Genomic DNA, 17543 nt, shown 5'->3' with positions numbered 1-17543 from the left:
AGAATTCCCCACCTTTGGGGAGGCCCGACCCTGGAGTGGTTGGCGCCACTCCCCTACGCCGGGACCACCCGTCACGCCGGTTAGGGGAGAATCCCGCCCCAGATCACATCAAATTATAATAAAATGTTGACCGACACAAACTGGTTTCTAAGCATGTGACATTTAAAATTTTTTGCTTCCTCCCTTCAAAATGGACTGACAAACCTTAGGTGGAATGTTGCTCAGCACTGTTAGCAGACCTGCAAGCTTTTTGTCATCCAAGGCTGATTATTTATTTTTAAAATAAGATATTATTCCGCAGAGAGTATTGTTTGTCATCAGGTCATAATGGCAGAGAATGAGGCCCTTTGGCCTATTAAGTTCATGCTGCCTATCTGTAGAGCAATCCAGTTAGTCCCAATACCCTGATCTATCTCTGTAGCCCGGTAGATTTATTTCCCTCAGATGCCCAACCAATTTCCTTTTGAAATTGTACTTGGTTTCCATTTCCACCATCCTCATAAGCAGCTGAGTCCATGATCAGTAACTCTCACTACGCAAAAAAATTGTTCCTCGCGCTCCTCCTGCTTCTCTTTACCATTTGTGTCCCTAGTCCTTGTACCATTAACTAATGGGAGCAGATTTTCTTTAATGTGTCATTTAAAGGTGCATCATTTTGTGCACCACTATCACATCCCTCTCAAATCTCCTTTGCTTCAAGGGGAATAACTCCAGCTTTTCTAAACCTAGCCTTGTAGCTCTCATAATTTGCCTCATTCTGGCAATCTCCTCTTGAGTCCTCTCAAGGATTCTTCTCAAAGTGCAGTGATACAACTGTATCTGATACTGGCCTTCCATTTTCCTTTTGAAACAATTGATTATCTCTGCTTCCACCACAGAGTTCCAGGTGTAAAAACGTATTCCTCACATTATCCGTACATCTCTTGCGCAAAACATTAAACCTGTATCCGCTAGTCCTTGTACCATCATGAATGGAAACAGTTTTTCCTTCTCCACGTTATCGAAGCCTGTCATAATCTTGGATACATGTGTCAAATCTCCCCAAATCTCCTTTGTTTTAAGAATAACAGCCCCAACCTCTCAAATTTAACCTTATAGTTAAAATTCCCATCCCTTGAACCTTCTGATGAATCTCTTTCAAGAATCTTCACATCTTTTCTAAAATGTGGTGACCAGATCGAGATGCAGTACTCTAGTTGTGGCCTCACTGAAACTTTATGAAGGCTCAACATCATTTCCTTGCGCTTGTACAAAATATCTTTATTTATGAAACCCAAGATCCCATATGTTTTGCGAACCACTCCCTCAATATTTCTGTCACATTCAAAGATTAATGCCAATGTATTTGCAGGTGCTTCTGTCCCTGAACGCTATTTTGAACTGTGCCATTAAGTCTATAGTGCCTGTCCCTTCTGTCAAAATGCACCACCTCACATTTTTATGTATTCATCTGCCATTTATATATCTATTTTTCTAACCTATCTATGTTTTTTTGTAGTCTGTTTTTATCATCTTCACTGTTTGCTACTTCCCCAAGTATGCTATCACCACCAAATTTTCAAATTATACTCTGTCCCGATGTCCAGTTACACATATCAGTGATCCTTGCACTGTCCCTTAAGGAACATCACCACCTACCATCCTTCCATTTATCATGGCTTGCTGTTTTTTGTCCCTAAGCCAATTTTTAAAAATCCAAGTTGACACTAACTCTCCCATAGCATGAGCCACAACTTTTTCAACCAGCCTTTTATGTGGTACTTTGTTGAATGCTTTCTTAAAATCCATTTTGACAACATTCAATGCATTCCATTGTCATCCTTGCCTGGTGCATCATCAAAAGATTATTTTGATTTGTCAAGCACGGGGGAAGCTCCATCAGTGCATGAGAGAGAAAAGAAGAAATATATGTGCTGATTACGTTAGATGATGCAGGTTGGGAGGAAGATCATGTGGAGCATAAACACCGATATAGACCAATTAGTTGAAATGCCTGTTGCTATGATTCAAGTTCTGTTCAATATAATCGGGATAGCTAACAGAATATGTCTTTTCACGTTGGTTATTTTCTTCAGGATCTGCACACTGCTGAAAAGACTAAACTAATTACTCATCTTCGCGATGCAAAGAATTTAATTGAACAGTTGGAGCAAGATAAGGTGAGCAGTACTTCGTCAGGTGAGTAGTATAATGTCTCTGACAGCTGTAAGGAAGCTGGAGTAGTTACATTTTGCATGGCATGAGTTGCTGCAGAGCTGACCCAGGCTCTAATTCAGCTGTGCAGTAAAGTACTGCACTAAAATAGTTGATGCATTTCTGTGTAATGCATTGATCACCGACCATACAAATTATTTCACTGTTGCTAGCATAGTTTTATTGGTGGTTATGGAGTGTGGGCTTTGTTACATACACATAACTTTTATTAGTGAATTCCAAAATGAAGTTTATTAACTATGATACTGCATGGGCTGGAAATTAGAAAACCAAAGCAAAAGGCTGATGATGCTTGCCAACTTAAGCAGTATATGTGGAAAAACAGAAGTCAGTTTGCTTTTCATACCTTAAGACCCTCCCTCTAGACTGGGTGGAGACGTCGTCCACTCCTCTATGACCTGGTGTTTTAGATGAGATTCAAAATAAGCTAGATGTAAATTTTGGTGCCAAAGTCTAAAAGCTAACATCTAAAAAAATTAATTTAATGCCTCCTTGAAGTGAAAATTAATTGTTTAGTTAAATAATTGAAATACAGCTACTGTTTTAATTTAGTACATAGTCTTAAATCCTGTGCTCACTATTTGAACAAGAGTGTCTCAACACATAGGTCCTAATTACATACGATCATAGGAGTCGAAGACAGCCATTTGGTTCATCAATCCTCCTCCCATTCAGTAAGGTCATGGTTGATCTGGTTATGTTGTCAATGTCACTTTTCTGTGTACCCTTCATAAGCCTCAACTCCTTTGTCTAGCAAAAATCTGTCTCACTCAGCCTTGAATAAATTCAATGATCCAACCTCCACTGCTCTCTGGGAAGAGAATTCCACAGACTAATGACCCTCTAAGAAAAATCCTTTCTCCTCATCTCCATCTTAAAAAAGAAGACAACTTACTCTTCAACCATGTCCCCTCGTTCCAGCCTCCCGCACAAGAGGATATATCCACCTAATCAAGTCCCCTCAGGATCTATATGTTTCAGACGATCACCTAATTTTTTTTGAATTCTAATGCATACAGACCAAACCACTTCAACCGTTCCTCATGAGATAAGCCCTTCACCCGAGGAATGAGACACGCAAACCTTTCTGTTAATAAACCTTTATTGTCAGTCACTGGGTGCCTTGATAGCTACCTGGGTGCAGTCAACAATGTCTTGCACTTCAGGGATAGGGGCAAAATGAAATTCCCTCTGAACCCGCGATGCCCTACCAGTTTTGAATCTGGTATGTTACACAGCCTTGATGAAGAGGGCACCTGGCACCAGAGTGATGGAGCAGTAGGAAATTGCTGAATGCAGCCCAAGTTCTTCAACTGAACTTAAGAAAGGGGAAAGAGAGAGCTAATCACCCAAGAACTGCTTGTGTGCAGTGTAAAGAACTAGTGAATTGTTATATGAGCATGGTCCCTCAGTTGACTGACACACCACTTACAAGATGGATGTGTTATGTGGCTGAGGAGAAAAAACACTGCTCTCTTTTGTGTGCTGCCTCTCGATGCTTTACATAGTGTAATCTAGTAATTTGCAAGTGATCTATCCACCTTGCTTTATTTATTTTAATATTTTATTTTCATATAGTTCAGTATTAATTTGGGGCAACATGGTAATGTTGCTCGTTATGCTTTCCTTAATTTGCTCTGTTTTAATTACCTTGGCTCAAGAGTCGCCAGGTATCTTTCTGATACCACCACAAGGTTCAAAACCGAATACTGATCAATGACTCGATACACCAGTTAGTAAGTTTGAAATCAATGCACATTTATTTACACACAAAGTCAATTATTACTCATGCACAAACTCTACTCACTAAACTACAACTACTACTAAAAGCCTAACTTATCTTCAGGCGCCCACTCAGTCAGAGGCACAATGGCCATTGTCCGGTTCTGATACTGCTGGCTTCGAACTGGTATAGAATAGTAGCTAGGAGCGCCTATCTCGTAGCGTGCGTTGACCTTAGACTTACTTTGCTGGTGCTTGGCGGGCCTCTCGTTGCTGAGAGCCTAAGGTGAAGGTGAAGAAGAAGAGAGCGCTCTAACCTTGGGGACTCGGTTTTATACCCCAAAGGGTTTTGCGCCCTTCTGGGCGGATCCTGGACTTGGTCCCAATTAATTGGACCATGTCCCAATCATTTCTATTGATTCTCTCCAATAAAGGGGTCGTTTCTCGATCGCTGGGCGGGCCCTAGGTAATTGTTGGCCTGCCTTTGTTTTAGTCTCCACTGGCGCCGGGGAGTCTGGCCTGGTACCGATTGCTTAAATGTTTCTCTTTTGTCGCCGGAGATAGCTCATTACTATGCTAATGGCTTGTAGTATCAGTTCTGTCTGGGATCGGCAAGTTCCAATCCACAGGCAACCTTGCACCTGCTTGTTTTCCTAGTACTGTCCAATTTTCCCTGTACTCTTTGCGAATGTCCATTTTGGAATCGGGATGTGGCCACGCCAGGTGGCTACAGTAGCATTGTGGTTAGCACGATTGCTTCACAGCTCCAGGATCCTAGGTTCGATTCCCGGCTTGGGTCGCTGTCTGTGCAGAGTCTGCATGTTCTCCCCGTGTGTGCGTGGGTTTCCTCCGGGTGCTCCGGTTTCCTCACACAGTCCAAAGATGTGTTGTTTAGATGGATTGGCCATGCTAAATTGCCCTGAGTGTCCAAAATTGCCCTTCGTGTTGGGTGGGGTTACTGGGTTATGGGGCTAGGGTGGGGTTGTGGGCTTGGGTAGGGTGCTCTTTCCAAGAGCCGGTGCAGACTCAATGGGGCCGAATGGCCTCCTGCTCTGTAAATTCTATGACGATTGAATTCACTTTCAAGATTATTTCTAAAATGCCTTTTTTTATTAGGCTTACCAATTTTGTGAATTCCTTTTCATCTTGATGCCCAATTCACACTGCAGCACATAAAGCTTATTACTTCAGTTTTAAAAATTACATTTAGAGTCACGTTTCCAGTGTGATCTTTGTGAAAAGACTCTGGGCTCTTTTCAAAATTCCACATGGAAGACTCACTAATTTTCTGAATTTATAAAATATTGCACATCATGTGGGTGATTTGAAACCATCTTGAGTCAAGAACTATATATTTGACTGGTTTACAATCTGTACGAGTAATCTGCGTTTCCAGCATAACTGCATAAATGGATGGTCAAAATCTCTTCCATATCTTGGGTGTGTTATGGGCCAGGGTTTAGAGAACACCAAAGTATATCATGGAGTTCATCTGGCCCACAACTGCTTATAGATTTTGGTTACGAGGAGCACAAGAGCTTACATTTCAGATGTTATTCAACAGAGGCCTTCAGCACTTTTAATCAAAAACAATGTTTATTCTACAAATTCAGTTAACATTTTTATAAGCACACACAGGAAGCCTTTTTATCAACTACAAACATAATACCCCACACAGCTACAGTTCTCTCCCTCTCTAATATATATATATATAAAACCCTAAATAACTTCCCTTTCTGCTGTTTCAACTTGATAACAAAATCCAATAAAACCAGAACAACCCTTTTTACCAAAACAGTAGGTTTGAATTCTTTACAGAAAACAGTTATCACTTTAAATTATCAAGTAATCTGGACATCTTTTAACATGCAGAGAGAGAGAGAGGAGAAGCCTTCTTTGTCTGAATCCAGCTTCCAACAGTATAAACCGAAAGTAAAACTCGGAGCCACATCCAGCTCCCAGCTCAAAATGACAGTAAGAGCCAGAGCCACAGCCCAGCTCCACCCATGCAATGACATCACTGAAGCCATTTGATAAACACACATTTCTTAAAGGGACACTCCCATGACAGCTGTTAATAACCTTTAAAAAAAATGTAAAAAAAATTTTTTTTTAGAGTACCCAATTATTTTTTTCAATTGAGGGTCAATTTAGCGCAGCCAATCCACCTAACCTGCACATCTTTTGGGTTGTGGGTTGAGACCACGCAGACAGCGACCCGGGGCTGGGATTGAACCTGACTCCTGAGCGCCATGACACAGCATTGCTAATCACCACCACCATGCCAGCCTTTCTTAACATTGTTCATTTAATTCCGAAGGAAAGTACTGTTTTCTTCATCATCATAGAATTTACAGTGCCGATCGAGGCCATTCGTCTCATCGAGTCTGCACCGGCCCTTGGAAATAGCACCCCACTTAAGCCCACACCCGTAAGCCAGTAACCCCGCCTAACCTTTTTTTTGGACACTAAGGGCAACTTATCATGGCCAGTCCACCTAACCTGCACATCTTTGGACTGTGGGAGGAAACCGGAGCACCCGGTGGAAACCCACGCAGACACTGGGAGAATGTGGAGACTCTGCACAGACAGTGACCCAAGCCAGGAATCAAACCTGGGACCTAGGAGCCGTGAAGCAACTGTGCTAACCTCTGTGCTACCGTGCTGCCCTATTCTTGTTTTATTATGGCATCAGGACAGGTTTTTCCGAGCAGCTTGTATACCATCTCAACTTGGTTCAGTTGATGGCACTCTTACCTCTAATGCAATCAATTTGTAGAGTTGAACAGTGACCAGGGTGTAAATGCGAGTCAGGCAGATATGAGGATCCAGGATGTAATGTCAGAAGGGCCTTAGCCCTTGATTTTGATGAACAGGTAGAAAGTACTTGCTAATTGAATTACTAGGGAATTAGAGAGGACTTTAAACTAAAAGGTTTAGTTGTGGGTTGCGAGTGTTGTGGGGAGAATTCAGGAAAGTGTAAATTCAAAAAAGCACCAAATGGAATATCAAGGCTCTAGAGCAGCGAAGCACTTTGGGTATAAATAAGCAAAATGGGTCAGGAAAAGACAATGGGGGGGGGAAAACTGGGAAAAGTTCAAAGTCAAAGCTACAATATCTGCATGAAACAGTTGCAACAAATTAGATGAATTGACAACACAGAGAGAAATTAATAGATTTATCGAATAGCCATTAGACAAAAGTACCAAGGTCAGGAACAATATGTTCCATGATACTTGACTTCCAGAACTGTAAGGCCAAATGGAAAAGGAGGCATGGTAGCCCTGATAATAAAGACTGGTTTAGGAGAGATGATATTAGTTTGGGAAATCAATAGGTTGAATTGGTTTGCGTGGTGCTAAGAAACAGCAAGAGGCAGAAAACATTGCCAGGTGCTGTTTATGGGCCACGAATAGTAGTTATATTGTATGGCTGAGCAGAAATCAGAAAATTAGAGGCACAGGCAATAAAGGTAAGACTCTCGCATAATTGGCCCAAACAAAATTTGCAGTATTAATATGGAGAATGAGTTCATGTAATGTTTACAAAGCAGTTTTCTAGATCAGGATGATGAGGAACCTACAAGAGAACAGACTGCATTATATTGCATGCAGAACAATAAGAAGAAAAGCTTAATAACCTTGTAGTAAAGGTGCTGCTGGGGAAGAGTGACCGTCTTATTTTTGAATTTTAGTTGATTTCGAAGGATGAGGGGGGTATCTTATTGAAACTTAAAGGATACTGCGAACCCTGGATGGAGTGGACCTAGAAAGAATGTTTCCACCAGGATAAACTAGAAGCAGAGGATTGTAAGAAAAACTAGAAGAGGACACAATCTCCGACTGAAGGGACGATCCTTCAAAACACAGATGAGGAAGAATTTCTTCAGCAAGAGGGTGGTGAATCTGTGGAATTCTTTGCTGCAGAAGGCTGTGGAGGCCAAGTCACTGAGTGTCTTTATGACAGAGATAAATAGCTTCCTGATTAATAAGAGGATCAGAGGTTATGGGAGAAGGCAGGAGAACGGGGGTGGGAAAATATCAGCCATGACTGAATGATGGAGCAGACTCTATGAGCCGAGTGGCCTAATTTTGCTCCTATGTCTTATGGTCTTAATGAAAGTCAGGCCTTCAAACAAGGCAAACTACTTGGGTGTCAGGGGAAAGTTGCTCAGGTAGTTTGGGGGAAGCTACATTTAAATATATGACAGTGGACAGGCACTTGCTAGCATTTAAATGATTTCTGGGCAATTTGCAACAAATATCTATTCCTTTAAGGCACAAAAGCCCCACAGAAAGAGTGGTCAAACTACGGCTAACAGGAAGATTGTAGGATTTTAGAATTCAACAAAAGATGATAATCTTTATTAGTGTCACAAGTAGGCTTACATTAACATTTACAATGAAGTCACTGTGAAAATCCCCTCATAGCCACACTCCGGCGCCTTTTCGGGCACACGGAGGGAAAATTCAGAATGTCCAATTCACATAACAAGCACGTCTTTCAGGACTTGTGGGAGGAAACCAGAGCACCCGGAAAAAATCCACACAGAAATGGGGAGAGCGAGCAGAGTCTGTACAGTGACCCAAGCTGGGAATCGAACCCGGGCCCCTCGCGCTGTGAAGTAACAGTGCTAACCACTGTGCCGCCCATCAAGACATTTATGAGGAAAGGAAAAGGAAGAGCTGACTCACAAGGCATTTGTCTTCACCAATCTTATTCTTTTCACATACCTATAGAAACTTTTACAGTCAGCTTTTATGTTCCTTGCAAGCTTACTCTCGTCCTCTATTTCTCCCTTCTTATCAATCCCATCGCCCTTCTTTGCGGAATTCTAAACTGCTCCCAGTCCTCTGGCTTGTTGTTTTCTTGCCAATTTGTATGTCTCTTCCTTGGATCGAATACTATATCCAATTTCCCTTGTAAGCCACTTGCCCATTTTACTTCTGTGCCAGACAGGAATGAACAATTATTGCAGTTCCCTCATGTGCTCCTTGAATGTTTGCCATTGCCAATCCACTAATCCCTTCTAGTAACGTTCCCCAATCGATCCTAGCCAATTCACGTCTCATCATCGTAGTTTTCTTGCATAGGTTCCACCTCCCTGCCCTTTTAGTTTAAAACCTCCCCAGTCACTCGAGCAAATACCTCCCACCTAGGATATCAGTCCCGGCGCTGCCCAGGTGTGACCCGTCCAGTTTGTACTGGTCCCACCATCCCCAGAACCAGTCCCAATGCCCCAGGAATCTGACACCCTACCCCTCGCATCATATCTTCAGCCACGTATTCATCTGATATCTCCTGCTATTTCTCCTCTGACTAGAATATGGCAATGTTCTTCAAACTTTTTTTCCGGGGACCCATTTTTACCAACCGGCGAACCTTCGGGACCCAATACGGCCGACCTTGGAGACCCAAAGCGGCCGACCTTGGAGACCCAAAGCGGCCGACCTTGGAGACCCAATGCGGCCGACCTTGGAGACCCAACACGTCCGACCTTCGAGACCCAACGCGGCCGACCTTCGCAACCCACGCCGGCCGACCTGAGCGACCCGCCATTTTCTCTTACCTTGTTTGCTGCTGATAAAAATGGAGGAAATGGCTTTGGGTCCCTTTGGTCCTCGTACACGCTCCTCCAATGGAACCGGTTGGATGAAGGTGAAGCCTTCCGGTGTCGGAAAGTATGGAGTCTCCACCTGTCCAAAGTTCTGCATTTTTTCCTGTAAAATGTTATCAAATAACCTCCTCCCCCCCCGAACTTGTAAAAAAAAAATGAATAAAATAAATGAAATAAAATAAATGAAATAAAATAAAAATGAATAAAATAAATAAAATAAAAATGAATAAAATAAATGAATAAAATGAATTTAAAAACCCTGAACTTGTAAAACAAAAAGCTGCGACTTAAAAAAAATAGCGGCCGCACCGCGCATGCGCGCCCAATCATCGGAGAGCATGCGCATAGTTTTGCGCATGCGCGTCGATGATCGTGCGAGCATGCACAATGCGGCCGAATTTGTTTTACATGTTCCCGGCCATTTTAATGGCCGCTTGCAGCCGGCGTTATTAAAAGCTGGCTGCTGCGTGGGGATTTGTGTGATCGGGAGCGCCGTGAAGGACGGCTCCGACACACGCCCGCGACCGACCCGCGGGTCGCGCCCCCGACTTTGAAGAACACTGGCATATGGCACTGGTGGTAATCCTGAAATCACTAACTCTGAGGTCCGACTTCTCAACTATTGCATTCCCATACTTTTTACTCCTCCCCTCTGCAGCAGAACTAACCGTGGTGCAACGAATTTGGCTGTTGCTTTCCCCTGATACGTCATTCCCCTCAATAATATCCAAAGCAGTATATCTGTTTTGCAGGGGAATGGCCACAGGAGATTCCTGAACTGCATGCGTAGCTCTCTTGCTCTGCCTGGTGGTCACCCACTCCCTTCATGCCTGTGCAAATACAGGTTTTGCATGTCCCCGCTGGCACGGGCCACAAGCCTAGTTTTTGCTGCTGGGGAGGGACCAGAGCACAGCGCCCAAATCAGCGAAGTGCGCAGACCTCGATTTTTGTCAGTGTCAAGGTCCCATAGAACCTTAAATATCTTTATCAAATCTCCTTTCAGCTATCTTTTCTCCAAGGAAAACTATTCCAACCTCTTAAATCTATCTTTATAGCTACAGTTCTTTATCCTCAGAATAATTCTTGTGAATCTTCTGCTCTCTCTTCAATGCCTTCACATCTTTCCTCAAGTATGGCACCCAGAGCTAAACGCTGTACTGCAGATAAGGCCTCACTTGTGTCTTTTACAAGTTCCACATCATCTTTTGATTTATGTAATGTCCCTATTAATAAAGCTAAAGATAATATCTGCTTTGTTAACTGCACTCTCTCTCTCAACATGCCTTGCTACCTTCAATGACTTACGTACATACACACCAAGTTCCTTTGTTCCTGCACGTCCATTAGAGCTTCTCCCTTTATTTTACACTGTCTCTCCATATTCTTGCAGCTAACGTGAACCTGAATGCCCTCATATTTCTCTGCTTTGAACTTTATCAGCCAATTGTCTCCCAATCCACCAACATGTTTGTGTTCTTTTGAAGTTCAAGACTGTTGACAACATTCCCAATCTTCGTATCATCTACAAATTTTGAAATCATGCTCTGAACACCACAGTCGATGTCGTTCATATATGTCAGGAAGAACAAGGGTCCCAACACTGGGAAACTCCATTAAAAAACTTTCCTCCAATTGGAAAAACAGCCATTTATCACCACTTTGTGTTTTGTTTTACTCAATCAATTTCTTAGCCAAGTGTCTACTTCCATTACATTCCATGAGGTGGAATTTTGCTCAAGTCTGTTGTGTGGCACTGTATTTCCTTTTGAAAATCCATATAATAAAAATCGCTTATTGTCACAAGTAGGCTTCAGTGAAGTTACTGTGAAAAGCCCCTAATTGCCACATTCCGACGCCTGTTCGGGGAGGCCGGTACGGGAATTGAACCTGCGCTGCTGGCATTGTTCTGCATTACAAGCCAGCTGTTATACACCAATTTGAGTCACCACACCAGATACACTGCATTGCCCGTATAAACTTTCTCTGCCTCCTCAAAAAACTCCTGCAAATTAGTTAAACATGATTTTTCTGTAATGAGTCCATGCTGGCTTTCTTTAATCGTCCTGCACTTGTCTAAGTCGCTATTTATTTTGTTCGGAACTCCAGTTTCCAGATGTTTCCAAACATCTGAAGTCAAACTGACTGGTCTGTCTGTTGTTTCCAGCTTTATCCTTATACCCCTTTTTAAACAGTGGCGTAGCATTTTGTATTCTCCAGTCCTTTGGCAGCACCTCTGTGTCTAAGGAACACCTTGAGATTATCAGTAGTGCCTCTGCAATTTCCATTCTCACTTCCCTCAGTACCGTTGGATGCACCTCATCCGGTCCTGCTACCTCGTCCATTTCAAGTAAAGATAGAACATAGAACATAGAACAGTACAGCACAGAACAGGCCCTTCGGCCCTCAATGTTGTGCCGAGCCATGATCACCCTACTCAAACCCACGTATCCACCCTATACCCGTAACTCAACAACCCCCCCTTAACCTTACTTTTATTAGGACACTACGGGCAATTTAGCATGGCCAATCCACCTAACCCGCACATCTTTGGACTGTGGGAGGAAACCGGAGCACCCGGAGGAAACCCACGCACACAGGGGGAGGACGTGCAGACTCCACACAGACAGTGACCCAGCCGGGAATCGAACCTGGGACCCTGGAGCTGTGAAGCATTTATGCTAACCACCATGCTACCCCAATAGCTTTTTCAACATTTTCTCTCTTAATTGTAAATTGTTCTGGTGTAACAATTACCATCTCTTTCACCTTTTTTTAAAAATAGTGCAGAGGAGGCCATTCGGCCCATCGAGTCTGCACCGACCCGCTTAAGCCCTCACTGCCACCCTATCCCAGTAACCCAATAACCCCTCCGAACCTTTTTGGTCACTAAGGACCTCAACTTGGGTTGCACCTTCTTTGTAAAGACAGATGCAAAGCACTCGCTTAATACCTATGCTCTTTTCCCTGCCCCTAATTCAACCTACTCTTCCTTTTAGCACTCTTATTATTTATATGCTTATAGAAGACCCTTATATGTTCCCTGCCACTCTCTGTTCATGCCCTCTTACTTTTCTTATTAGACTTTTTACTTCCCCTCTGGTCTTTCTATATTCAGTCTGATTCTCCATTGTATTTTCTCCCTGACACCTGTCTTACTTTCACTTCTTCCTTTTTACCTTCACCTCCACCTTTCTCGTCATCCAGGTTATTCTGGATTTTTTTGTCCTACCTATCCCCTTCAAAGGAATATATCTTGAAGTTGCTTGCAATATTTTATCTTTGAAGGTGGCCATTGTTTAGCCACTGTCTTTTCTGCCAACATTTGATTCCAACTCATTCTCAACCCATCAAATTTGGCTTTCCTCCAGTTAAGTGTCCCTGCTCTGGATTGTTCCTTGTCCCTTTCCACGGCTAACCTAAGCTTTATGATGTAGTCATCACTGTCCCCTAAATACTCTGCAACTAATATTTAATCCACTTGGCACAACTCATTCAAACACAAGGTTATATACACGCACAGAAACAAATTAGGAAAGCAAATTACATTGTAGCTTTTGTTACAAAGGGATTGAAGTATAAGTAAATACGTCTTACGACAATTCTGCAGGGCATTGGTGAGACCATACCTGCAGTGCTGTGTGCAGTTTTGGACGTCTCACCTAAGGAAGGACATGTTTGTATACCACATCATCCACCTCTCTTACTCACCCAGAAGCTCATTAAGTTATGAAGCACAATTTTCCCTTAAATCCATGTTGATTTTTGATAATTAAATCATGTTCCTCCAAGTGTCAGTTTCATCTCATGAGCGTTTCGAAAAGCTTTCCCACACTGAGTTTAAACTGACTAACCTGTATAAATCAGGCTTATCCTTACACCCGTTTTTGAACAAAGGTTCAACATTTGCAATTCTCTAGTCCTCTTGCACCATCCCTTTATCTAAAGAGGATTAGTAGATTATGGCCAATGCCTTTAATTTCTACCCTTCTTTCCACAGTATCCTGAGATGCAACTGCTTTCCTTGTGATTTATTAGCTTTTAAGTGCAGGCAGCTTTCCTAATATGTCCAGTTTAGCAATTGTTAGCTGATTTTGTGTCTCAACCCCTTCCTTTTGAACTATGACTTTGGTAGCATCTTATTTCTTGATTAAAAGAAATGCAATTTACTCGTTTAGTGCATTAACGTTTTTAAAAAATAAATTTAAAGTGCCCAATTAATTTTTTCCAATTAAGGGGCAATTTAGCGTGGCCAATCCACCTCCCTGCACATCTTTGGGTTGTGGGGGCAAAACCCACGCAAACGTGGGGAGAATGTGCAAACTCCATATGGACAGTGACCCAGCGCCAGGATCGTAACTGGGACCTCGCTGCCATGATGCAGCAGTGCTAACCACTTGCACCCCCGTTTAGTGCATTAACCGTGGCCTCTGACTCTCTTGGTTCCAACCCATTTACTGTTTATACATTTAGAAAAGACTTTTAGATTTACTTTTATGTTCTTGTCATACACCTTCCTTGCTCCCTTTATTTCTTTTGTCCTCTTTCCTGTTGAACTATGTACATTCAACCTGAATTTCACTTGTATTCTCCCTCACATCTCTTATATGCACCCTTTTTCTGCTTCATCTTACAATCTATTTCATCCAGGGGGATTGTGTTCTTCCGTTCCTGTTTGTAGGAATGTACCTCAACTGTACCCAAACCACCTCCTCTTTAACGTTTTACCTAACATGCTTTGATTCCAGTGTACTTGTGTCAAATCTGTACTCCCCACATCTGTACTCTCCCAAGTAATTACTTTTACTACAAACTGCACCTTGTCTTTTTCTGCAGCTGACATAAACCTGATAATACCATTATCATGTGAAATGTTCCCCCACTTTCACTTAATCCACTTAACCTACCTAATTTCTGAGACCCGTTAATGATGAAATATGTAGCTACATATCTAAATGACTGAGCATTCCAGATGGAAATGCAAAATTACAGAGAGATATTGATAGGTTAAGTAAATGTGGAAAACCGTGTCAAATGAACCTCTGTGTTGGGTAATGTTAGCTCATCCACTTTGACCTAAAAGGATAGAACATAATATTTTCTAAATGGTGAAATGCTGGAAACGGAGTCCAAAGAGATTTTCGAAGTTCAGGTCTGTTCATAATGACAAGGCCAAGGTCATGAATAAGTACAGAAAATAATCAAAAAGGCTAATGTAATGCTGACCATTATATCTAGAAGACTGCAATATAACGAGGTAAAGTCATGATGCTACAGCTAAACAAAATGCTTGTTAGAGCACACCTAGAGCAAACAATTCTGAAAATCAAACCTTAGGAACATTAAGTGGACCTTGGAGGGAGTGTAAGGTGTATTTACCAGAATAATAAATGGTCTGCCAAGGGTTAAGTTACAAGGAGAGTTTGCTAAAACTGTGGTTGTATTCCCTGGAATTTAGAAAGATAGGAATGATTTGATCAAAGTTTTCAAGATAAGAGGAGCTGATAGGATCGATAAAGAGAAACTATTTCTGCTGTTTGAGGAATCCAGGCTCGGGACGCTGTGTAAAAATTAGAAGCAGATGGTTCAGGAGTGGAATTAGGGAACATTTCTACACAAAAAAGATGGTAGGAGTTTGGAATTCTCTGACACAAATGGCAATCACTGGTCGATCAATTGTTAATTTTAAATCTGAGTTTGATGGATACTTGTTAACCAAAGCTATAGATAGATAGTGGCAAAAGCAGGTTGCTGGAATTAGGTCAATAATCAGCCATGATCTCACTGAACAGTGTGATACGTTTGAGGACCCCATCTCTTTTCCCCATGTTTCCATGTTTCAATTCAACCTCACAAGTGTCACTTAGAAACAGAAAATGGAGGACTTGAGGCTTGTCATCAGCTGCTGAATCCTGTGGAAGCAATGACTTTGCTTCCCATACCTGCATCATCATCTCTGCAGACCCTTATATTCTTGTGACTCTTTCCTCCTCATTTACAAGATGCCCTTAGTGATAATCCCCAGATATGAGATTAGCTGCCATATGGATAGAGGTGGCACCCATCAGTATCTCTTCATTGCCTTTTTGAATTCCTCCAAGACTTCTGTGTTCTCACGCTGCTTGCCCAAAATCTGTGAGCAGTCTGCAATTTGTTCCAACAAAATATTTGGGCAAAAATAAAGCTACCACCATGCCCATCCAACAGGGTCTATGTCTTTGTCACTGATTCTGTTCCCTTTCCTGGCCACTGTCTGAACCCTTTCAGCAATCTGTTTGACCTTGACCTGGGCTTTTAACCTCCATACCCTCTCGAAGACCTTTAGGTTCCTCATTTACAACTTTGTAATATTGCTCATCTCCACCGTTGCCTTAGGCAATCTGCTGTCAGAACACCAATCTTGTTACCTGCAGCTTCAACTATCATGGTGTTTTCCTGACCAGCCTCCTATCACTCTCCTTCGTAACCGTTGGCATGTTAAAAACTGTACTCTTACCCTAATCTGCATTAGATCCTGCACTTGCTTTTTTTGTATTTGTGCATCCATTTGTGTATCCATTAAAGTAAAGGAAACCTTCACTTTTAATTTAACATTTCAGGTAGCATAATAAATGCTTATGATTGAGTTTCGATAAAATCTAAACTAAAATGACTGCAAAATTTGTATTTTCTTGAAAGAAATGCAGACATTTTATTGTCATAAAGAAATTTGACATTCCATAAATATAAACTTAGTTTTCCAGGGCCAACAACAATAATTATTAAATTATTATGAAGTTCTTCCAACATGATTTCCCCATTAATTCCCTCAATTTGCAACAAACTTTCAAAAGAAGGCAATAGCGTTGAGGGATAAAATGAAACATTGAAAGAGACAGGTTCTAAGTTCTAATAAGCTGCTTGTCATGAACAAGGTGGGATGAAGTAATTGGACCAGGAGGAGGCATATGAGGCAGGTAAACACCAACATAGATCAATTTGACTGAATGGCCTGTTTTCTGTGCTGTTGACTTCTAAGAAAAACATAAAGGATTGATAAATTACAGGGTATGGTGATCGCAGAGACAAAACGGCAAATGCATGAAACATTGGAAATGAAAGAAGAGGAAATCTCTCAACTTCGTGCAAGATTTCAGCAGTTCAGTGGACAACGTGAAGAGCTGCTTGAACAGAAAGAGAAGTCTGACAAAGCTGGTAAGCAGTTCCTGCTGTGTATAATTTTGAAATATTTTATTTGTTTCTTTTCAAAAAGGATTCCTTAAATGGGTGTCTAAGCTCAGTCAAATTCAGTAAAATGACTAAGTAAATCCAGACTTGATTGTGGAGGAAAAGATAGCAAGTCTGGTTCAGTAAAATATTTTAATCAACAAATTAACTTCAGACATTAACTAGCAGTTGAGCATTTGTGAAATCTGTCTGAACTCAAATTGTTAGTTTATTTCCACCAGCTTCTCTCAGTTGATACTTGTGCACCCAGTTTTTTATTGCATGTTTTAACTTTTCTGATATCTAACTTTGGAAGATACACAAATGTTTGGTAGTAGGTCAAAAGAACACACCATATGGTGTTTCTTCAACCTACTTTTGAAAGTCTGCTAGAATAGGCATTTGAAAATTAACATGATCAAAACTTATAATGCTTGCAGGTGCTGTCTGTCAATATTCACTAGCTTTGCTTTATTGCTGCTCATTCCTTTGGCATTTTTCTGATGCTTTCAGTTTGTTAGTGAGAACTGCACTGGATGTGGACTGAATATCTTGGTTATCATGGAAGTTTAAGTTGCCTAATTTTGAACAATTCAAACTTCAATAAGCTTTTTAACTTTTTATTTGTCAAGATAGTGATAGTGAGATAAATAGTCACTTGCTTTATAGCCAATATACACCTCCCCTGGGTCAGATTCATTTTGTTTGAATGAGGTGAACCACTGTTTTATCAATGAGCATTATCACTGAGAATCTGATGCTACATGTATTTATTTAATTTGACCAG

The 17543-nt window shown here is 41.6% G+C and overlaps 1 protein-coding gene across 3 annotated transcripts in view; it reads left to right on the top strand.

The window, feature by feature from the left end:
- Positions 1-17543, top strand: part of golga4 (golgin A4) — a 220065-nt gene that overhangs the window by 81207 nt on the left and 121315 nt on the right. For all 3 annotated transcript variants that reach the window (XM_038809827.1, XM_038809826.1, XM_038809825.1), the window contains 2 exons: positions 2076-2159; positions 16597-16744. In XM_038809827.1, coding sequence (XP_038665755.1) covers positions 2076-2159; positions 16597-16744 — 232 coding nt within the window. The remainder of the gene's footprint in view (positions 1-2075; positions 2160-16596; positions 16745-17543) is intronic.

This window comes from Scyliorhinus canicula, chromosome 10 (genome assembly GCF_902713615.1).
Source record: "Scyliorhinus canicula chromosome 10, sScyCan1.1, whole genome shotgun sequence".
Classification (NCBI taxonomy): domain Eukaryota; kingdom Metazoa; phylum Chordata; class Chondrichthyes; order Carcharhiniformes; family Scyliorhinidae; genus Scyliorhinus; species Scyliorhinus canicula.
Note: the sequence above shows the minus strand (reverse complement) of the source record. Positions and strands in the feature narration are given on the sequence as shown.